General features: G+C 43.5%; 3 protein-coding genes across 6 annotated transcripts; 1 reads left to right on the top strand and 2 right to left on the bottom strand.

The window, feature by feature from the left end:
• The first annotated feature begins 546 nt into the window (after positions 1-546).
• Positions 547-6557, top strand: phc1 (polyhomeotic homolog 1). 4 transcript variants are annotated; one of them, XM_035641377.2, is made up of 14 exons: positions 547-696; positions 1641-1762; positions 1898-2008; positions 2107-2172; positions 2274-2417; positions 2529-2693; positions 2817-3560; positions 3653-3788; positions 3904-4082; positions 4207-4270; positions 4366-4453; positions 4625-4796; positions 5265-5502; positions 5608-6557. In XM_035641377.2, the coding sequence occupies exons 2-14, from the start codon at positions 1646-1648 to the stop codon at positions 5757-5759; spliced, it is 2376 nt and encodes a 791-aa protein (XP_035497270.2). In that variant the 5' UTR covers positions 547-696; positions 1641-1645; the 3' UTR covers positions 5760-6557. The 4 variants fall into 4 exon arrangements, with proteins under 4 accessions (XP_035497270.2, XP_035497278.2, XP_035497287.2 ...); XM_035641385.2 differs by having other exon boundaries at positions 551-696; positions 1638-1762; XM_035641394.2 differs by having other exon boundaries at positions 553-700.
• Positions 6558-6629: 72 nt separating this feature from the next.
• styk1b (serine/threonine/tyrosine kinase 1b) lies at positions 6630-12223 on the bottom strand. The gene is made up of 10 exons (XM_035642209.2): positions 11737-12223; positions 10903-10958; positions 10518-10688; positions 9399-9725; positions 9092-9273; positions 8893-8967; positions 8252-8460; positions 8046-8086; positions 7483-7579; positions 6630-7355 (listed from the first exon to the last, which is right to left on the bottom strand). The coding sequence occupies exons 2-10, from the start codon at positions 10955-10957 to the stop codon at positions 7163-7165; spliced, it is 1350 nt and encodes a 449-aa protein (XP_035498102.1). The 5' UTR covers position 10958; positions 11737-12223; the 3' UTR covers positions 6630-7162.
• A 1440-nt stretch (positions 12224-13663) lies between these two features.
• On the bottom strand, positions 13664-16410 carry LOC118315502 (glutathione S-transferase kappa 1). Its single transcript, XM_035642828.2, has 7 exons — positions 15954-16410; positions 15798-15879; positions 15560-15688; positions 15001-15146; positions 14216-14332; positions 14029-14122; positions 13664-13878 (listed from the first exon to the last, which is right to left on the bottom strand). The coding sequence occupies exons 1-7, from the start codon at positions 16020-16022 to the stop codon at positions 13829-13831; spliced, it is 687 nt and encodes a 228-aa protein (XP_035498721.1). The 5' UTR covers positions 16023-16410; the 3' UTR covers positions 13664-13828.
• Between the last annotated feature and the right edge of the window lie 148 nt (positions 16411-16558).

The following is a 16558-nucleotide window of genomic DNA, read 5'->3' on the forward strand; positions in this document are numbered from 1 at the left end:
ACGTATTGAAGCTTTTGAATGCTCTTGCCAGGAGTCCCGGTGAGGGGAGCGTTAGTGTGGGACGGAGTTTGGCAATGTTCCTGAGGTCATAGAAGGAGGTCTTGCACAGATGTTCATTGTGGGTGTCAAATGTAAGATGAGGGTCAGATCTTACACCCAGGTTGGTGACTGTTGATGACAGGGGTCTATTTTGACCACAGGGCCTGATTTGGGTTATGGGAGATGACTGGACCTGGTGTGGTGTGCCAACTTTAATAGCTACTGTTTTGGAACTATTTAGCTGTAGGAAGTTTTCTGTCATCCACTCGTTTATCTCCGCAAGGCAGGAGCTCAGTTATGATGATGACCCTGACAGTGAGGCTGCAGATGAGATAGTTGTTTACTTGCTCCCGGTCTTGTTTTGTAAATCCTGGATTATAAAATGTAATGTAATCTGATGGAGAGAAACAAACTGTGGGGGGCGGTAATGTCCCATCACACGGATGTGAGGTGTCGTTAAAAGTCAAAGAAGAAGAAGAAGAAGAAGAAGAAGAAGAAGAAGAAGAAGAAGAAGAAGAAAAAAAAAGAAAAAAAAGGGGGCGGGGTTTTGTTGGAGGCAAAAACCCAGAGAGGGGCTGTCGTTGTTTGCAGTTAAAACCAACATCGGAATTCAATAATTCTTTGCGGTTGACAGTGAAACGGACGGAAGAATCAAAGGCAGGTTAATGCGTATTCATTTTTTCAAGTTACTAATTGTTGTTATCTGACCGATGCGAGAGCAAGATAGTTGCACCCTCTCTGTGTGCTAGCATAGCTAGTTGGTTAGCCTGTGCATGTTAAAACAACGTTGTGTTTTAAAGCCAATAAATGTTCCTGTTCGCAGAATACCAACGTCTCTTCTGACTTTTCGTTCAACACACGAACACTCACTCGTCTTTCTCTCCCGGTTGTGAACGGCGATGTAGTTTAATCGTGGTATTTCAGGCTTGTGTGTAAAGGATAGCTAGCTAGCAAAGTCCATTGTGGTTAGCCTCCTTTAACTACGAAGTGTTTTTCGAGCTCCCCCCCCCCCCACGTCTCTTCTCTGTGGTTCATCCGTCACGTCGACCACTGCTCGGTTCATTTAAATACCGCAACGCTGCTGCTCGCCACGATCGGTCAAACGCTGGTGGCGATGACGTCTGCCGAGCTCAGGAGTGGCTGCGCCCCTGTGTGGGACTGTAGCTGACGGATGATGATGATGATGATGATGATGCATGGGCCCTGTAGGAGAGAAACCCCAGGGACCAGTGTTTACGTAACACAACCCCAGAGGGACACTGTGAGGGAGTACCGCAGCTCTGGGAGCCTGGAGGTGTCACCATCCCGTTTGTGGCAGCAGCGCCCGAGAGACATTTGAATCCTACAATGTTTAAACTCAAGCAACATCAACCTGATAATTTAAGTTTTCATCTGTAAATGTATTTTGAGATTGTCTTCTTTAAATCATTTTTGGCTCTTGGGCCCACTGATGGGTTGGGTGCCAGGCTGCACGCTCAACAAGTCTTCATGCCAAGAAACTTGCGGGCAAAAAGCCAACAAGCAGATAAAAGCACTTATTGTGCATACAGCACATGCATTCTGTCATATCTGCTATTCATTTTTGTTTTGTTTTTAAGCAGGAAACATGGATGGAGGTGAAGACCAAAACGCAAGCACCACTAATGGAAATCCTCAGACGAGTGGGAACTCCCGTGCTCCGCAGATAGCCCACATGTCTCTGTATGAGAGACAGGCTGTACAGGTGAGAGTGAGTGTGCATGGTTAACTTCAGAGATGGGATGCGAGGACTAACAATTTATATCTTCAATTTATTATACTCTATGAATATAAACTCATGAATTAGCATTAAAAACAGGCTGTTTGTTTGTTTGTTTAGGCTCTCCAGGCACTGCAAAGACAGCCTAATGCAGCTCAGTACCTCCAGCAGCTCATGCTGCATCAGCAGATCAATAATGCCCAACTCCATAACCTGGCTGCGGTGCAACAGGTAACCATAACGATGACAAGAAAATGCCGTTTAAAAAAAAAAAAATGGTCTGCAGAGGCACCACACTGCATTCATGTAATCTCTCTCTTTAAAACCAGGCCACACTTGCAGCTAGTCGACAGTCCAATACCCTGAGTAACAGCATGTCTCAGGCACCGACCACAGTAAGTGTTTGTGTTGGTTATTTTGGAAAAGTTTAGTACACGGCTAATTTATGAAAATAGTAGACATTTTTGCGAAAAATTGAATTTGCTGTTCTTTCCAGGTTAACCTTAGCACCACGTCTGCAGTGGGGACAATGACTAATCCCCGTCCCCACGGCCCGGCCACCTCTGCAACGACTCCAACTCTCAACCAGTCAGTGTTGCTGGGTGGAAACTCGGCGGGACAGGGACAGATGTATCTTAGGGTGAGTTAAAATTTGACCATGAGCTGTGTCCATTTTAAATGAAGGTAAGAAGTCGTTCACCTCAATATTTGTTACTGACAACACTGATTATCTGTCCTGTTTCTTACATAGGTCAACCGCTCTCTCAGGGCTCCCCTTGCTTCTCAGCTCATCTTTATGCCTGGTGGTACAGCAACAGCTACTGTAGCAACAGTGGCCCAGACACAGCCTCAGCAGCAACAGCAACAGCATGAAGTAGCACCTACCACTGCCAACACCCAGTCTGACAATGATCAGGTTTGAGTACCATTACCAACGTTTTTACGCTTTTAGAAAAATTATTGGTAGATTGAAGTAGTCCTCTCACAACACCCACTTCTCCAGTTATATTTCTCAAATACTCGTTTCTCTATGTCCCAGGTGCAGAACCTGGCCCTACACTGTGCCTCCACTCCCAGAGCTGTTTCTGTCAAGTCTGAGCTCCCGGAGAGGAAAGATGGGGCCAGCTTCCTCGGTCAGCAGCAGCAGACTTTCTCACAGGCAGCTCAGCAGCAGCAAGTACAACCACAACAGCAACAACAAATGGTCAAACCCAATTTCACTCAGCAGTCCGCTGCCAACACTATGACTGTAAAAACCGGAAACCAGGCCATGACCGTCACCCCTGCTGCTTCTGTAGCTCCATCCTCCACCTCCTCCGCAGCACTCCCTCTCTCACAACTCCTCTTGTCCTCCTCTGCCGCCCCTGTGATCTTGGTGCCCACCTCAAATGTTCCTACCTCCACCCAGGGCTACCCCATCGGCTCAGTGACCCCAAAGGCCAACGTCAACACGCAGACCCTGGTGGTGCAGCCGCTACAACAGGCCAGCACTACTGCAGACAAAGGGCCTGTGCCTATCCAGCCCAAGACAGCTCAGGGACACCGTTTACCTGTGCAGTTGCCCCCTAGACACCCACTTCCCATTCTCCCTGCACCACCTAGCAACAACCAAGCCACCACTGGAGGACACAACCCTCCGCACATCCCTGTGCAGCTTGTGGGAGCGAGGCAGGGCTTAGTAGGAAACGCCCAGGCTGTTGCCCTGGCTCAGGCACGAAGCAACACAGCCCAGGAAATCACAGCTGGTGGAAATTTTAACCAAACGTCAAACAACAGTGCCATGGTAAGATCAGTCATTGAAAGGATGTTCTCAGTCACACTGTTTTGATTATGGGTTAGTAAGAATTTCTAATATGTTCCCCCACATACCATCAGACAAAGCCTGCCATTGGCTCTCTGAAGAGGAAATCTGACAGTGATGCACCAAACGACATGGCGATAGAATCATCAGACTCTGCACCAGTGAAAGACTTTGCTCCTCCCTTATCCCCTGCCCCTACAAAGGACTCGGGTATGTCAATTTGTCTACTCCAAATCAAGCAAAAATAATGAGGGGCAATACTTGAAACTGTACATCTGTTTTTAAAACCTTTTCTTTTCCCTTTTTGTTTCAATCCTCGCTGTAGCTCCTCCCGTAACCGCTGCATTCTCATCTCCTCCCACCCTGTCCTTACCTCTGCCCCTGCCAAGAGTTGGGCATGGGGACAAAGACAGAGCGCCTGTTCCCCAGGCCGTGGTCAAACCCCAAGTGCTCACCCACCTCATAGAGGGCTTTGTTATCCAGGAGGGAGCAGAACCCTTCCCGGTAAGGGCACCCTGCCATGAAAACACACATTTCAGATTCAATCATAGCTTCAATTTGAATGACACTGGCTTTGCTCTTTTCTGTGACAAGCTCCTCACTGTTTGGCTTGTATCTGATGTGACAGGTTGCTGGACTCCTCAAAGACAGAGATTTTGCTCTGGTTAGCCGCTCAGAAAATGGACCTCCATGTAAGTGCTTTTATATTTTTAACGATCAAGTATGATACCATAAACCTGTTTTTACTAAATGGAATGTACTTGTACCCTTTAATTTGTCTCCTCAGTGTTGAAGTGTGAATACTGTGGAAGCATCGCACCAGCCAGTCAATTCAGAGGATCAAAGAGGTTCTGTTCAAACACTTGTGCTAAGAGGTAGGATTTCATCTAACATCCTAAATCTTATCTTTTCAGCATAATTGTTTACTTTTTTTATATAAAATAAGCAAAAAACCTTGAGCTCATTGTGCATATTGGGCAGTGTTTGGTTGGAGTGAAAATGTCCAAATGTCTTCCTGGGTATTGACTGTGGCCCTGGATCCGCAGGTATAATGTGAGTTGCAGTCAACACTTCAAGACGAGCAGAGGCAGAAGTGGTGCAGGACTGGCATCGCCTCCAGCATCTTCTGAGAGCGCTGCAAGGCGCAGGGGCCCCTCACGCAGGAACAGCTCTAATATCGCCTGCAATAAAATGTCAAGCAGGCATCTACCTGTCAAGGTAAGATCTTTAGTTTAAAGGACAAAACTGGCAATATTCTGTATTTTTCCTGCTGTCAACATATCTCATGAAAAAAAAAATCAAAACCGGGTATGGTTTATATTAGCCGTCCATTGTTTAACAACTCTTAAAACACACCAGTGGACCACGTGTTCCTTTACATCAGGAAACAGGGGCACTTTAGTTAATTTTGAGTCAATGCCATGTTCACCTTGCGTCCAAATACACGTGACTTAATGTGTACACAATGCACCGTTTACTTCTTTTTTGAGTAACATTGCTTAAAACTACTGTGCCCAGCTGTTTTGGGGGAAATTATGTAACCTGTTCTGATAAATGAAACTAAATATTTGTTGTATTGAGTTGTCATATAAATATTAAAATCTTCGGATGACCTGACCTAAGTGCCTCAGGCGGCATCAAGAGTCGGACTAACGCGTGCTTGAATTTCGACTCTTCTGGCTGTAGTGTCACTCTGAGTCCAGTCGTTCGGAGGACGTGTCCAGTGATGGGGAGGAAGAGGAAGACGATTCTCCTTCACTTTCCCCAACCTCTTCACACTCCTGCTCTCGAGCAGACCACAGCGCTCCGCAGTCGGACAGTTCAGCTCCTGGTAGCCTCCCACTGGAGGGCGCCAACTTCCTCTCAGCAACTCCTGGTCAGTGGAGCGTTGAAGAAGTCTGCAGGTTCATCTCTTCACTCCAAGGTTGGTGTTCAGTGATTAGAAAAATAGCTTGTAATCCTTTTGTAAATGTAATGTAAACCTTTTGTTTATGTTGGTCATATCATCTTGTCTTTCTCTCGTGCTCAGGTTGTGAAGAGCTGGCTGCCCAGTTTCTGTCACAGGAAATAGACGGACAGGCTCTCATGCTTCTGCGGGAGGACCATCTCATCTCCACCATGAATATCAAGCTAGGTCCTGCTCTCAAGATCTGTGCCTCCATCAACAGCCTGCGTGAGTGAAGAAGTCCTTGCCTAAGAGGAACGTCGGGATCGCTTTCTCACTGAAATCAATACCTGGACTTGCTCCTCTGTTAGTAACAAGTTAAAAACCTAAGCCTGAGATCATTTTATTTTTTTATTTTTTTTACAAAATAAAGGTGCTCCATCAGTCATGTGGTGATATGGAGATGGATAGTTTACTCTCTGGACAATGAATGTGTAAAAGAAACATGTATGCATATACTGTGTGCATGCATACATGTGTGTATGTGTGAGTGGTGGGCATGGACAGTCTACCCATATGTGTAGTGTGTGTCACTGTGTGTAGAGACCTTTTGTATGTATACTATACACCAGCCTGCAGTAATTGGTGCTAGGTCTTCTAGCTAGAACATGACAAAAAAAAGTTGCCTTCTTGCTGTATTTCAAACAGTGCTTTAACTTTAGTGATCTGATTTCTGTCATCAGCAACAGCCACTTCATTTAAATATTTTAGTATTTTAGAAGGTATTTGTGTTATAAGTTTTTTTTCACCAGAGGTTCCACCCGGGCTCCAATCATATCAAAGAAAAGGACATTCAAAGAGCCTGGTATTTTCATTAGTTAATTTTACTAGTTATTAAAAGTTTAGTTTTTTTTATCTTTTCCATTTTGTCATACAATCCAAATTATTTTTTCATGGATATGATATAGTTTTAGTAGGTTTAATCAACCTAACTACCTGAAAATAGATAATCCTCATGGTTTGCTCATCCAAGGCCAAAGAGGAAGTGCTCTGTGTACATGAATGCAATAATACCAATAAAACATTACTTGTTACAGGAAGTGTTTATGCAAGCCTTTACTGCTCCGTGACATCCACTTTAAAAAATGAAAAGAGGTCATTCTAGGTCTTGTAATGATTATTTATTCAAATTTAAATTGTTCAGCTCATTTTCTTGTACAGTACATCCACATGAACTGAGCTTAAAGAGAAAATGAGTGTAACAATAAAGTAGTGTTATTGCATGAATATGTCGTTTCCACAACTGCCAAAAAAGATTCAGTAATAACTTATATTACATATTTTAATATACACTGACTTCAAGTTGTAAACATTTGTAAACCATCATTTTGACAGTGTCTACTGCAAGGTCAGACTGCAGCAGCTGTACATTGGTCAAGTTTACATATCTTCATATTCACTACAACAAAATGACTTGTATTTTCCCCCCACAAAACAAGTTGTCATTTTAAAATAAATGGCTCCAAAAGGTAAATAACTTATTTAACACACGTATCAATACACAAAACCAAATAAAAGAATAATTTCAGTGCCCACAGCAATTGTACACAGAGCTTGGAACACGCCCGTTGCACCTGAAAGACTGGTGTTGTAAAAGTGCACCACTGGGGTATTTGTGCAATGGATGTATTTTTTCTGATCAGAAGACAGTGTAGCTGTTGGCTTCCCCGTAACCTGCTTCCTGCAGATACTGCTCGATGTTAACCGTCCCAGACGCCTTGAGGACTTTGTCAGAGGCGCTCTTCTCTCCCGAGAGGAGCTTTCGGCTCACTTCTGCCAGGGAGGGTCGATCCTGGTCCTTCCAGTGGCAGCAACCTTTAATGATGGAGTACCTGAGAGGGAGGGGAAGAGAGGGAAGAGAGTCTGAACTTCAGAGCACGTTTTATTAATGAGAGAAGTTCTGCGATCAATGAGTTGCCTCCGGTTTCATGTGTGTGTGTGTGTTGTGTGGATACTCACAGCGAGTTGGAGCAGTTGGTGGGTTTTTTCAGACTCTTCCCTCTTTGATGAAACTGTAGAAGTTCATTCACTGAGATTTCTGCAAATGGAGCCTCACCTGGAGAGGAAACAGTCAATGCGGTGAGATATGGATAACATCGTCTTTGTACTTTAACATTACAACATCAATGTATGTTGTGTAATATAGTGCATTTTCTGGAAAATCAGTAGAGAACCTCTTTATGGATAGATGTGCATGTCTGTTTTTGGTTAGTCAATCATATCTAATACCATACAGATTAAGGTAAAATTATATTAACATCCAAAATCGATATTAAGTTGTCTTGTTTGTGATTTTCAACATTGCCTGCAATTGCCAAATTCAAACAGAGATATTGTAGTAACAGATATGAGATGTATACGAGTGTAAAAATACTGGTGTGTTGAGACTTATACTTTTTCAGTATACAGTATATTTACAGTACATTGCCCAACCCTCATAGTGAATATATCCTTAATACATTTATAGGTCAGTGCATTATTAATTAATAAAAGGTTTTCCCGAAAGTTTCAGGTGAACTTACCCAGTGATGCCATTTCGTACAGTAAGACGCCAAATGACCAGCTAGAGAGGAACACACACAAGCAAGTAATGGTAAGTCTCCCACTAAATGAAAACAAATGTCCAATCTAATAATAAATATACAAAACATACATGTCCTGTCCTACTCGTATTAGTTAGTCTCAGTCTAAGAGTCTCAGTATAAATTGAGGTTTAGGAAGAACTCACACGTCACTGCTCTGGCTGACAGGCCTCTTGGTTAATACCTCTGGCGCCTGCCATTTCTTCATGCTGAGATCTTCTTTCCAAGTCGCTCCCTGGTTCTTCCTGGTGTAGACGCCGTGCAGACCCCAGAGCTTGGCCGTGAACCCCTTGCTGACCAGTACGCTGCGGGCTCGGATATTTCCATGGAGCAGATCTTTGCCGTGGAGGAACTCCTGATGGAGCAACAAGACAAGGGCATCCCAGGATTAAACAGACAAGCCTGTTCAGTTCCCGTCACTTTACGTCCCCCATCCCTGCTGCTACACAGTAAATGTGTAAATGTCTTCTTAAAGCCACACATGTTTGATCATGGAACTGTACTGCTCATTGTAGAGCTCATTAAAAAGTGAAAACAAATTTAATCAATTTAATTGAATTTTGATTCTAAAGATTTATTTTTTAACATATTTTAAAATGTATTTTCATTTTATGTACGGCTCCTGATGCAAATACAAGTTAGTAAAAGTTATGAGATTATATTAAAACATGAACACACACACACACACACACATCGTGTGAGGGAATGAGGTTGTGTCATTGATTTGAAAGTCAAATGTGGCAAAATAAAAAGAGGAAACGTGTTGGTTAGTTGTTATCATACTGACCAGTGCTGAAGCCACCTGTGTGGCCATAGTATACATCCGTCTCTCAGTCATTTCACATGGAGGATCTACATGTTCCTGAAAGAACAAACACCAAAAGAAGTTATACTTTTTCAATTCAATCATATAATGTGATATTTTTAGTTTACAGACACTGGAGTAATATTCCCTGTGTTAAAAAAGTATACTTCACACTTCCTACCTGTCTGCATCTCCACAGGAAGCTGAGCAGGTCTCTGTTCTCCATCTCCTCCATCACTGTGACCAGAGGAGCTCGCAGCGACACCACGCCGAGAAGCTCCGGCAGGAACGGGTGCGGTCCGAGCTGGGCCAGGAAGGACGCAAAGCCCAGGAAGCTGTGTCTTTCTGTGGCACCGGCAGAGTCTGTCAAGCGTGAAAAATGACACGGAGATGAGAGAGAAAAACAAACACCCGTATCAGCAACAGTCAGATGAGAAAGGAGAGAGACCTGCGAATGACTTAATTCAGGGCAAATGAAACCATCTCACCATTTAGCACCCGCAGGACCACATTCCTGTTTTCCATACGGGCCCTGTAGAGCGACACAGAGGAGTCGGAGTGCAGGCTGAAGGCAGCGGGCAGAGGGGTGACCAGGTTGAAGGACTCGGGCAACCTCTGGCGGGGCAACTCCCTGGGCTGGACGATGGGAGTGAAACTGGGCTTGAACGGCTGCTTTGGGGGGTTGGGCGGGAGAGAGAGTGTGCTCACAGAGAGGGCTTTTGAGGAGTAGGTGTTCGGGGGCTGGAAGGTGGAGTAGGAACTGGGCATGTCCAGAGCGATGCTTTCATGCTCCAGGACATTGAGACCTGGTGGAGCTATATGGACGGAGATACAGACGGAGAAAGAGAATCATTATTATTTGGGAAAGGTACAAGGATTTAAGAGAGAATAGATGAACAGAATTATTTTTTCTTTGTGTTGAAATTTAAGTAACTGAAATAAGTATTGATCCCAGGGGGTAAATTATGTTGTACAGTGGATACTAAAACTGATAAAACAGAACACCTGTCAGGTGCAAACAAACAAGAATGCTGCTCTGCAGTTTAATTTATCAAATAAAAAGCAGGATGATCTGGGGTTTTCTTTGAAGATATAATTAATTGATCGTACAAACACCAAGTTAAACCTAGGTTTCAAGAATACTGACCAAAAGCAGTAATACTTTACTTTCAGTTCCCCTATCTAGCCTTTATAAGAAGTATACAAACATTTAATAAATGGTTAATAACACACTATAATGTATCTGAATGAAGCTGTGATTAATATACAGTATATGTCAACAGTTATAGCTTCTCTTTTTGAAGATATATTTTGTAATATTACAACAGAGTTCTACTACATTGTCATTCGGCATTGTGCATTTTCCTGAGGGCCTCCATTTTAGGTGGTTATGGATGTAAGTACATACTTTAAAAACCACATATCTGCTGAACACTGAATTACAGTGTGTTATAAACCATGTAGTGCTAATACATGTTTGATAGTGTTGGAGAAATGAAAATGAAAAAATGAAATGATGCCCAAAAAAAAGATATCTGTCATTGACGGAATGAAAGAATAACATGTAAAATGCAAACAACATCTAAACTTGACCAACTTGATCTTACCATCAATACCATGCAGTACTCTCCTGGTTGTCGACTTTGAGGCCTTTGGACGCATCCGATCAACTTTCTCTGGACAAAAGCGCAGCAGCAAAATGAAAACCAAAGTGACCAGGAAGCTGGCCAGCAGCAAGATGGGCACGACGATCACCTCCTGCTCATAGACGCGGATCTCTGCACCCGCGGACAGACACAAGGAAACACCAGGCCGTTCAATCACTCAGCAAGTCTGTGGTTAACTCATCTCAAAGCAGCATTGTATGTGTAGACATGTTTGTACAGCATGTGCTGGTATGTTTGTTCATCCATCGACTCAAGTGAACTTTTCAGGGCCCATAATGGTCAGACCAGGCAAGGGTCAAGATCTATCTTTGATGATAAAACTCACCACAGATGGTATCTCCGTGTTTGCAGCGGTAGTCTGCTTCTGATAACGAAGACATCCTGTCAAATGTAAGAGGAGACAAGATTTAAAAACATGCCGCGACAGTGGTATAGGCCCTGAATTCCATTCTGTCTGTGGGGCTGAATCTGTGAATAGTAACATGACTCTCCCAGGTAACCAGTATGAGAGGGTGTCTGAGCGAACATGTAACTGAGACCGGGAACTTCTGGTAATGCGGATAAAAAAAATACAACCTCTTCACAATTCACTGCATATTCTTTTGTCACACTGGACCTTGATCCCTTTCGATTTCCAGCGCACACCTCCTCTTTTTTCTTAGTGGTCAGTCTCAAAGGCAATGTTTTATTATAACATGAGCTATCTCCAACAGAACACACACCCTTTATTCATACTGGAGGAAAAAAAAGGGGTAATCGCTTCCTGGAGCATTTTTATGCTGCATGAGAAATGACACTGCAGCCACACAGGGGAACACTTTAACCCAGTGATCATCCTTTTTTAGATCAGATCCAAGCAGTCTGAACCTGTTCATCTGCATTTTTTTGGACACTTTGGTGCTAGTGTTACACTACACACCCAATTGGGTAAACATATATGACAAAACAGCACTGGGTCGCTCGGTGCAAACTGATGGAAAACAAAAAAGGCCCTGATTATAACAGGAAACAGTTCAAGCTTTTATTAAAATGAACATGATGCATGAACACCAGCTCACTCTACCTCGCCGCCACCTGAACAGTACACGACTCGTCTTAAAAATCAGGTAGAGTGACAGTGTAAAAGAGGATGTAGAGCATGTAGCGAATAATTTCTTACCTCAGCTCCTTCAGTTGTGACTTATATCCCCAAGAAAATGCCAGATCCTTCTATCGCAGGCTCATGTTTCCCCCCATTCACGCGGTCATCAGGCACTTTCCACACACCAGGCTTCAGCCGTGCTGTTCACCTCGTCATTGTCTTGTTTTTCTCAGGCAACGTCAGGACTCAGGGGATCAATGAGCCGCTCTCTGTTTGTCTACGTTCCACGCTCGGTGTTGTCTTAACTCCACCCTCCTCACCTGCTCCTTATCCGTCTCCTCTCCTGCTCACCCCTTCCTTTTTGCCTTCTTCTCTGTTTCTGTCCCACTGAGGTCGAGCAGTGTGGTGATGCACCGCGCTGATTTCAGGTGTATGGTAATCACACAATCATGCCCTGCCTTTCGTGCACTTTGCTCTTCCACATTCTGTAATTTCCCTTTTCTCTTTTGAAGCCGACAGATGTCAGCTTCTTCAAGCCCTGCCTTTCTCCTCTTTGTTTAAGGAAACTGGTCCTGCAGCTCCTTGTCATTTTTAGTCTCCGTCAGCCTTTTGTTAAGCATGTTCTGCCCTCAATGACTGGGAACTCGTATGACAAGCTCTACAACTAAAGAGTATTTAGGTGACAATAATAAACTGCATTTCCTTCCAGGAAGAGGTAACAAATATAGAGCCATGATCCCACTCCTTGACAAATATTTGAATAGCAGGCTGCCAAATCAGATAATGTATTATTATATGATATCTGTTTTCTAATAAAACTTTTCTTAAAGGATACAATTTAATTTAAAATAGAAGTAAATGCTCTCGAAGGGCTGTGTTTGTGTGTGTGTGTGTGTGTGGGGGGGGGGGGGGGGGGGTAAAATTAGAGAGAAGCAACTGAGCATGTCCAGAGTAAAGCTTTGATACTGCAGGACATTGATACCTGTGAAGCTATGGACCGAGAGTCACACACAGATAACAAGAGAGAAAGAAATTAGTTAAGGGTTAGGGGAGATAAACACACTGCAAGTCAAACTGAAACCAGTATTGATCCCAGGGGGTAAATTATATTATTGAAGAAAAAAAACACATTTTAGTCTAACTTCTCCTATAAAGACATATTTTGTAATGATAGTCGTAATGCACATACTTGAATAAACACATCGTAAACCATTTATTACATTTTTGTAGTTCTCATACATGTATAATTGTGTTGGAGACTGGCAGTGAAAATGTGCGAGGTTCTTTTAACTGAAAAAAAATGACATTAGATATATATTCAGTGGCGGCGTACAAAAACTAGATCAAGATAAAAACTAAGTCCCACAGGAACAAAAAACAAAACAAAACACTGAAAAAAAGAAAAAAATGGTTTTAATATGATTACTGCTTTGTAGCCATCTATACATATTTCAATGCTTCTGAGCTCAATTAATAAAATTAAAATGAGCACAATTTATTGCCCATTACAAGAAATGCACATGTAACATTTTGCTGATTGTTGAAGCAAAGTAGCTTGAACCTCTGCGATGCCCATAGACTGTATGGTGATACCACGTCTTACCATCCGTACCACACAGTGGTCTCCTGGAGGTCGACTTTGAGGCCTGGGGACGGATCTGATCGACTCTCCAGAGGAAGCTGGCCAGCAGACCAAAGACTCACTAACATTCATAACTCGTGGCATTTGAGTTTCTTATCATCCTTACCTGTGTGTGTTTGGACACAAACCACACCAGATTTCAACATAATGACAAATTTGGTTTGTTGACTTCCATATCTGATCCCTGTTTACATTTAGTAGAAAATACACACCCCAGATCACACTTCAGAGATTCTTTTTTTGGAGTTTTTGGAGTTTGGAGACTAAATAATGAAATCCTTTTTTCCTACCTGCATTTACCAGAGAAACCAACACCAAGAACCTTTCACCCTTTTGAACTGGCACATATTAAACAGGACAATGGCAGGTTTCACTATTTATTTGTTATTAAGGTCTATTGAAAATCGTCGGCATGGTTTTAGAAGGCACGGCATACAAAATATGAATTGTGAAGTGTTAGAGAAAATCAGATGCATCATCAAATGTAAATTTAAGACTTGAGCACTTGTTTGAAGACAAGTTTCCATCTCACAGCTTGGCAGCGGATTTGTGAGGCTGAGGTCCCAGCCACTTCTCTCCTGAAACACATAATGAAATGAGATTGGGCAAGAATCTAGGAAATACTAGATTAAGACTGTGACTAATGTCATTCTAATCTTTATCATGTCACGTTTCCATTACATGTGTTATGGTATGTGAATTACGCACAGTAACAACAGTATTCTCACCAATGCAGTTGGCGATGAGCTCAAATCTGTCTGATCCAAAGAACATTTCCGGCTTTCCATCAACATGACACACCAGCATCGGGAAGCCAAATGCCTGCGAAGATGCATTAGAGGGGATTTTATTTCTTTACATTGTAATATATCGCCTCTCGTCTGAATCCACACGGAGAGCTGAAGGACGACTGACCCCCAAGTCAAGCGCATACTGTGTTGCGCTCTTCAGCTTGTCTTTGATTTCCTTTGAGGTGGACAGCTCCAGCACTTCCTTAATTTCACTGTCAGACAGACCTGCTTTCTTCGCAGCCTGCAGGCAAAAAAAAAGGTGAGAGGTAACATCCAACTCTCCATTATGTGTACAGCTTGTCATTTGTCAATCCCAGATGACATTGGGCGAGAACCGGGTTACACCTTGGACAGATCGCCAGTCGCTCACAGGGCTAAAGTCTGGTCATTTTCCAAATGAGCGCATGTGAGAATACAGCAGGGAAATCTCCAGAGGATTCACAGTGAGCGAGCGGCCTGGTGACACCCCTTTGCCTGAATGTCCCCGGAAAAATGTCCTGCTGTTGAGAACGTGTCTTTGAAAATCTCCCTCTGTGTTCTTCATTTGTACCCAGAGTAAACCCTACGCATGCAAAAGGGACAACATGCAAACATCCACACAGGAAAGCCTCGGCTGGCAAGGTTCGGACCCAGAACCCTCTCAAACAATCAAGAACATTGCAACAAAGTGCAAAAAACACTTTAAGAAAGATTGGAAAATAAAAACAAGCTAAAAAATAAAAGCTTAAATAGAAGCTAAAATAAAGTATTAAATACAAGAGTAAAAGTTACAGTGCAGTTTAAGATCATTATTTGATTTAATAAAAGGCAGCAGCAAATAGGAATGATTTTAGCCTTGATGTTCCACCATGCAGCACCGTAACATTGTGACAAAGCTAAACAAACAGTGCTTTCAGGATTAGTCGGCACCTCAGAGAGTGATGCAGGCTCAGTGATGTCTTTGTCCTCATTCCAGATCCGTCTCCACAGCTCCCGGGACACATGCTCCACCTGTCGGTCTCCATCCTTCTCCCGCTCTTGCACTGCTGCCACAAAACGCATCGCAGACAGGGAGCCTATAGGAAAAGTAGTCAGTGTATTATTATCTCTGCACAAATACATATATATATATATAAATATATTTATATTTATATATACCACCACTGCTGCCTTGTCCAACAAAGGTCCCCCAAAAAGCAGTATGCAGTGACTATTTGGCAGATTGTACTTCTGACATCTGACATGATAAGAAACGTAAAGCTGCACTTGTCAATATTGTTTTTAAATATCAACAATAGATCATATTCCTAGAATTCATGTGAAAGCTAAGCTCATAGTGACGACCATACAGATACTGATCACCCGGCTCTGCCATTCCTTTCCAGCTTTATGGAGCATTTCAAACCTGCGTGTGTGCTTGCGTGTGTGTGTGTGTGCTCGTGTGTGTGTGTGTGTGTGCTCGTGTGTGTGTGTGTGTGTGTGTGTGTACCTTTTTTGAACATGGCCTCAAAGGGGTCGGATGGAGGGCGCAGGGGAACATCGTAATACTTGGCCAAGCGGTGCAGATCCTTGGTCATGTACATGAACTTGTTCGGAACCACCCCCGGAGGCCTGTTGTCTGTCGTGGCAGATAAACCGGGACGTGAATAGCAGCAGTAATGAGTTTAACATGGCCAACATGTCCAACATGTCCTGCAGGCGGCCACTTCTCTTCACTTGTGACGGACCTGACCCGTGCATGACGCCGCCCAGGAACGCGGGGCGCAGTTTGACCTCGACGTTCCACACGGTTCTGTAGCGACACATGACCTGCGAACACAAACGATCTGTGCACAACTGACTTTATTGTTATTCTGTTGTTGTTTATTTGGAACGGCACGAACCTCGAAGCCGAGCCAGGAGTACGGAGAAACCACATCGTAGAACAACTCGATCACTTTCTTGGAGGTCATCTTCGGGGCTCGCGCTTCCTGTTCGCAGTGGCGCCACGCACGTTGATTTAAAGCGTTGCGTTTATATAATGTGTCAATGGACCAGAAAGAATTCTTAAAAAAGAAGTCTCCTTCGACCTCAAGCGGTGTCCGATCACTGACAGGTTCAACTGACCTGTCACTCACACACACACACACACACACACACACACAGAGAGAGAGCTGCTCGGTGCAGCGCGCATCAAATCCACTGAACTAACACATCAACTTAAATCCCGTTAGTTGGCCTGAACGCACGTTATCTCCAGCCGCTGTCACCACACTGGATCAGACACAGACGCGGGTCAGCTACGTCCAACAACTCAACACACTGCTGCCTCGTCTGGAACAGAGCACAACTTCTTGTTCGATATGTTCCATGACTGGCAACACAGAGTACAAGTGTGCTACTGCCACCTACTGGACCGGCGTGAGACACGTTTATTAAGACCTCTCTGATTCAACTTTTTATGACGCTAAGTATTTCATTCAATTCACATATATTTTACTAGATATTC

This window comes from Scophthalmus maximus, chromosome 1 (genome assembly GCF_022379125.1).
Source record: "Scophthalmus maximus strain ysfricsl-2021 chromosome 1, ASM2237912v1, whole genome shotgun sequence".
Lineage (NCBI taxonomy): Eukaryota > Metazoa > Chordata > Actinopteri > Pleuronectiformes > Scophthalmidae > Scophthalmus > Scophthalmus maximus.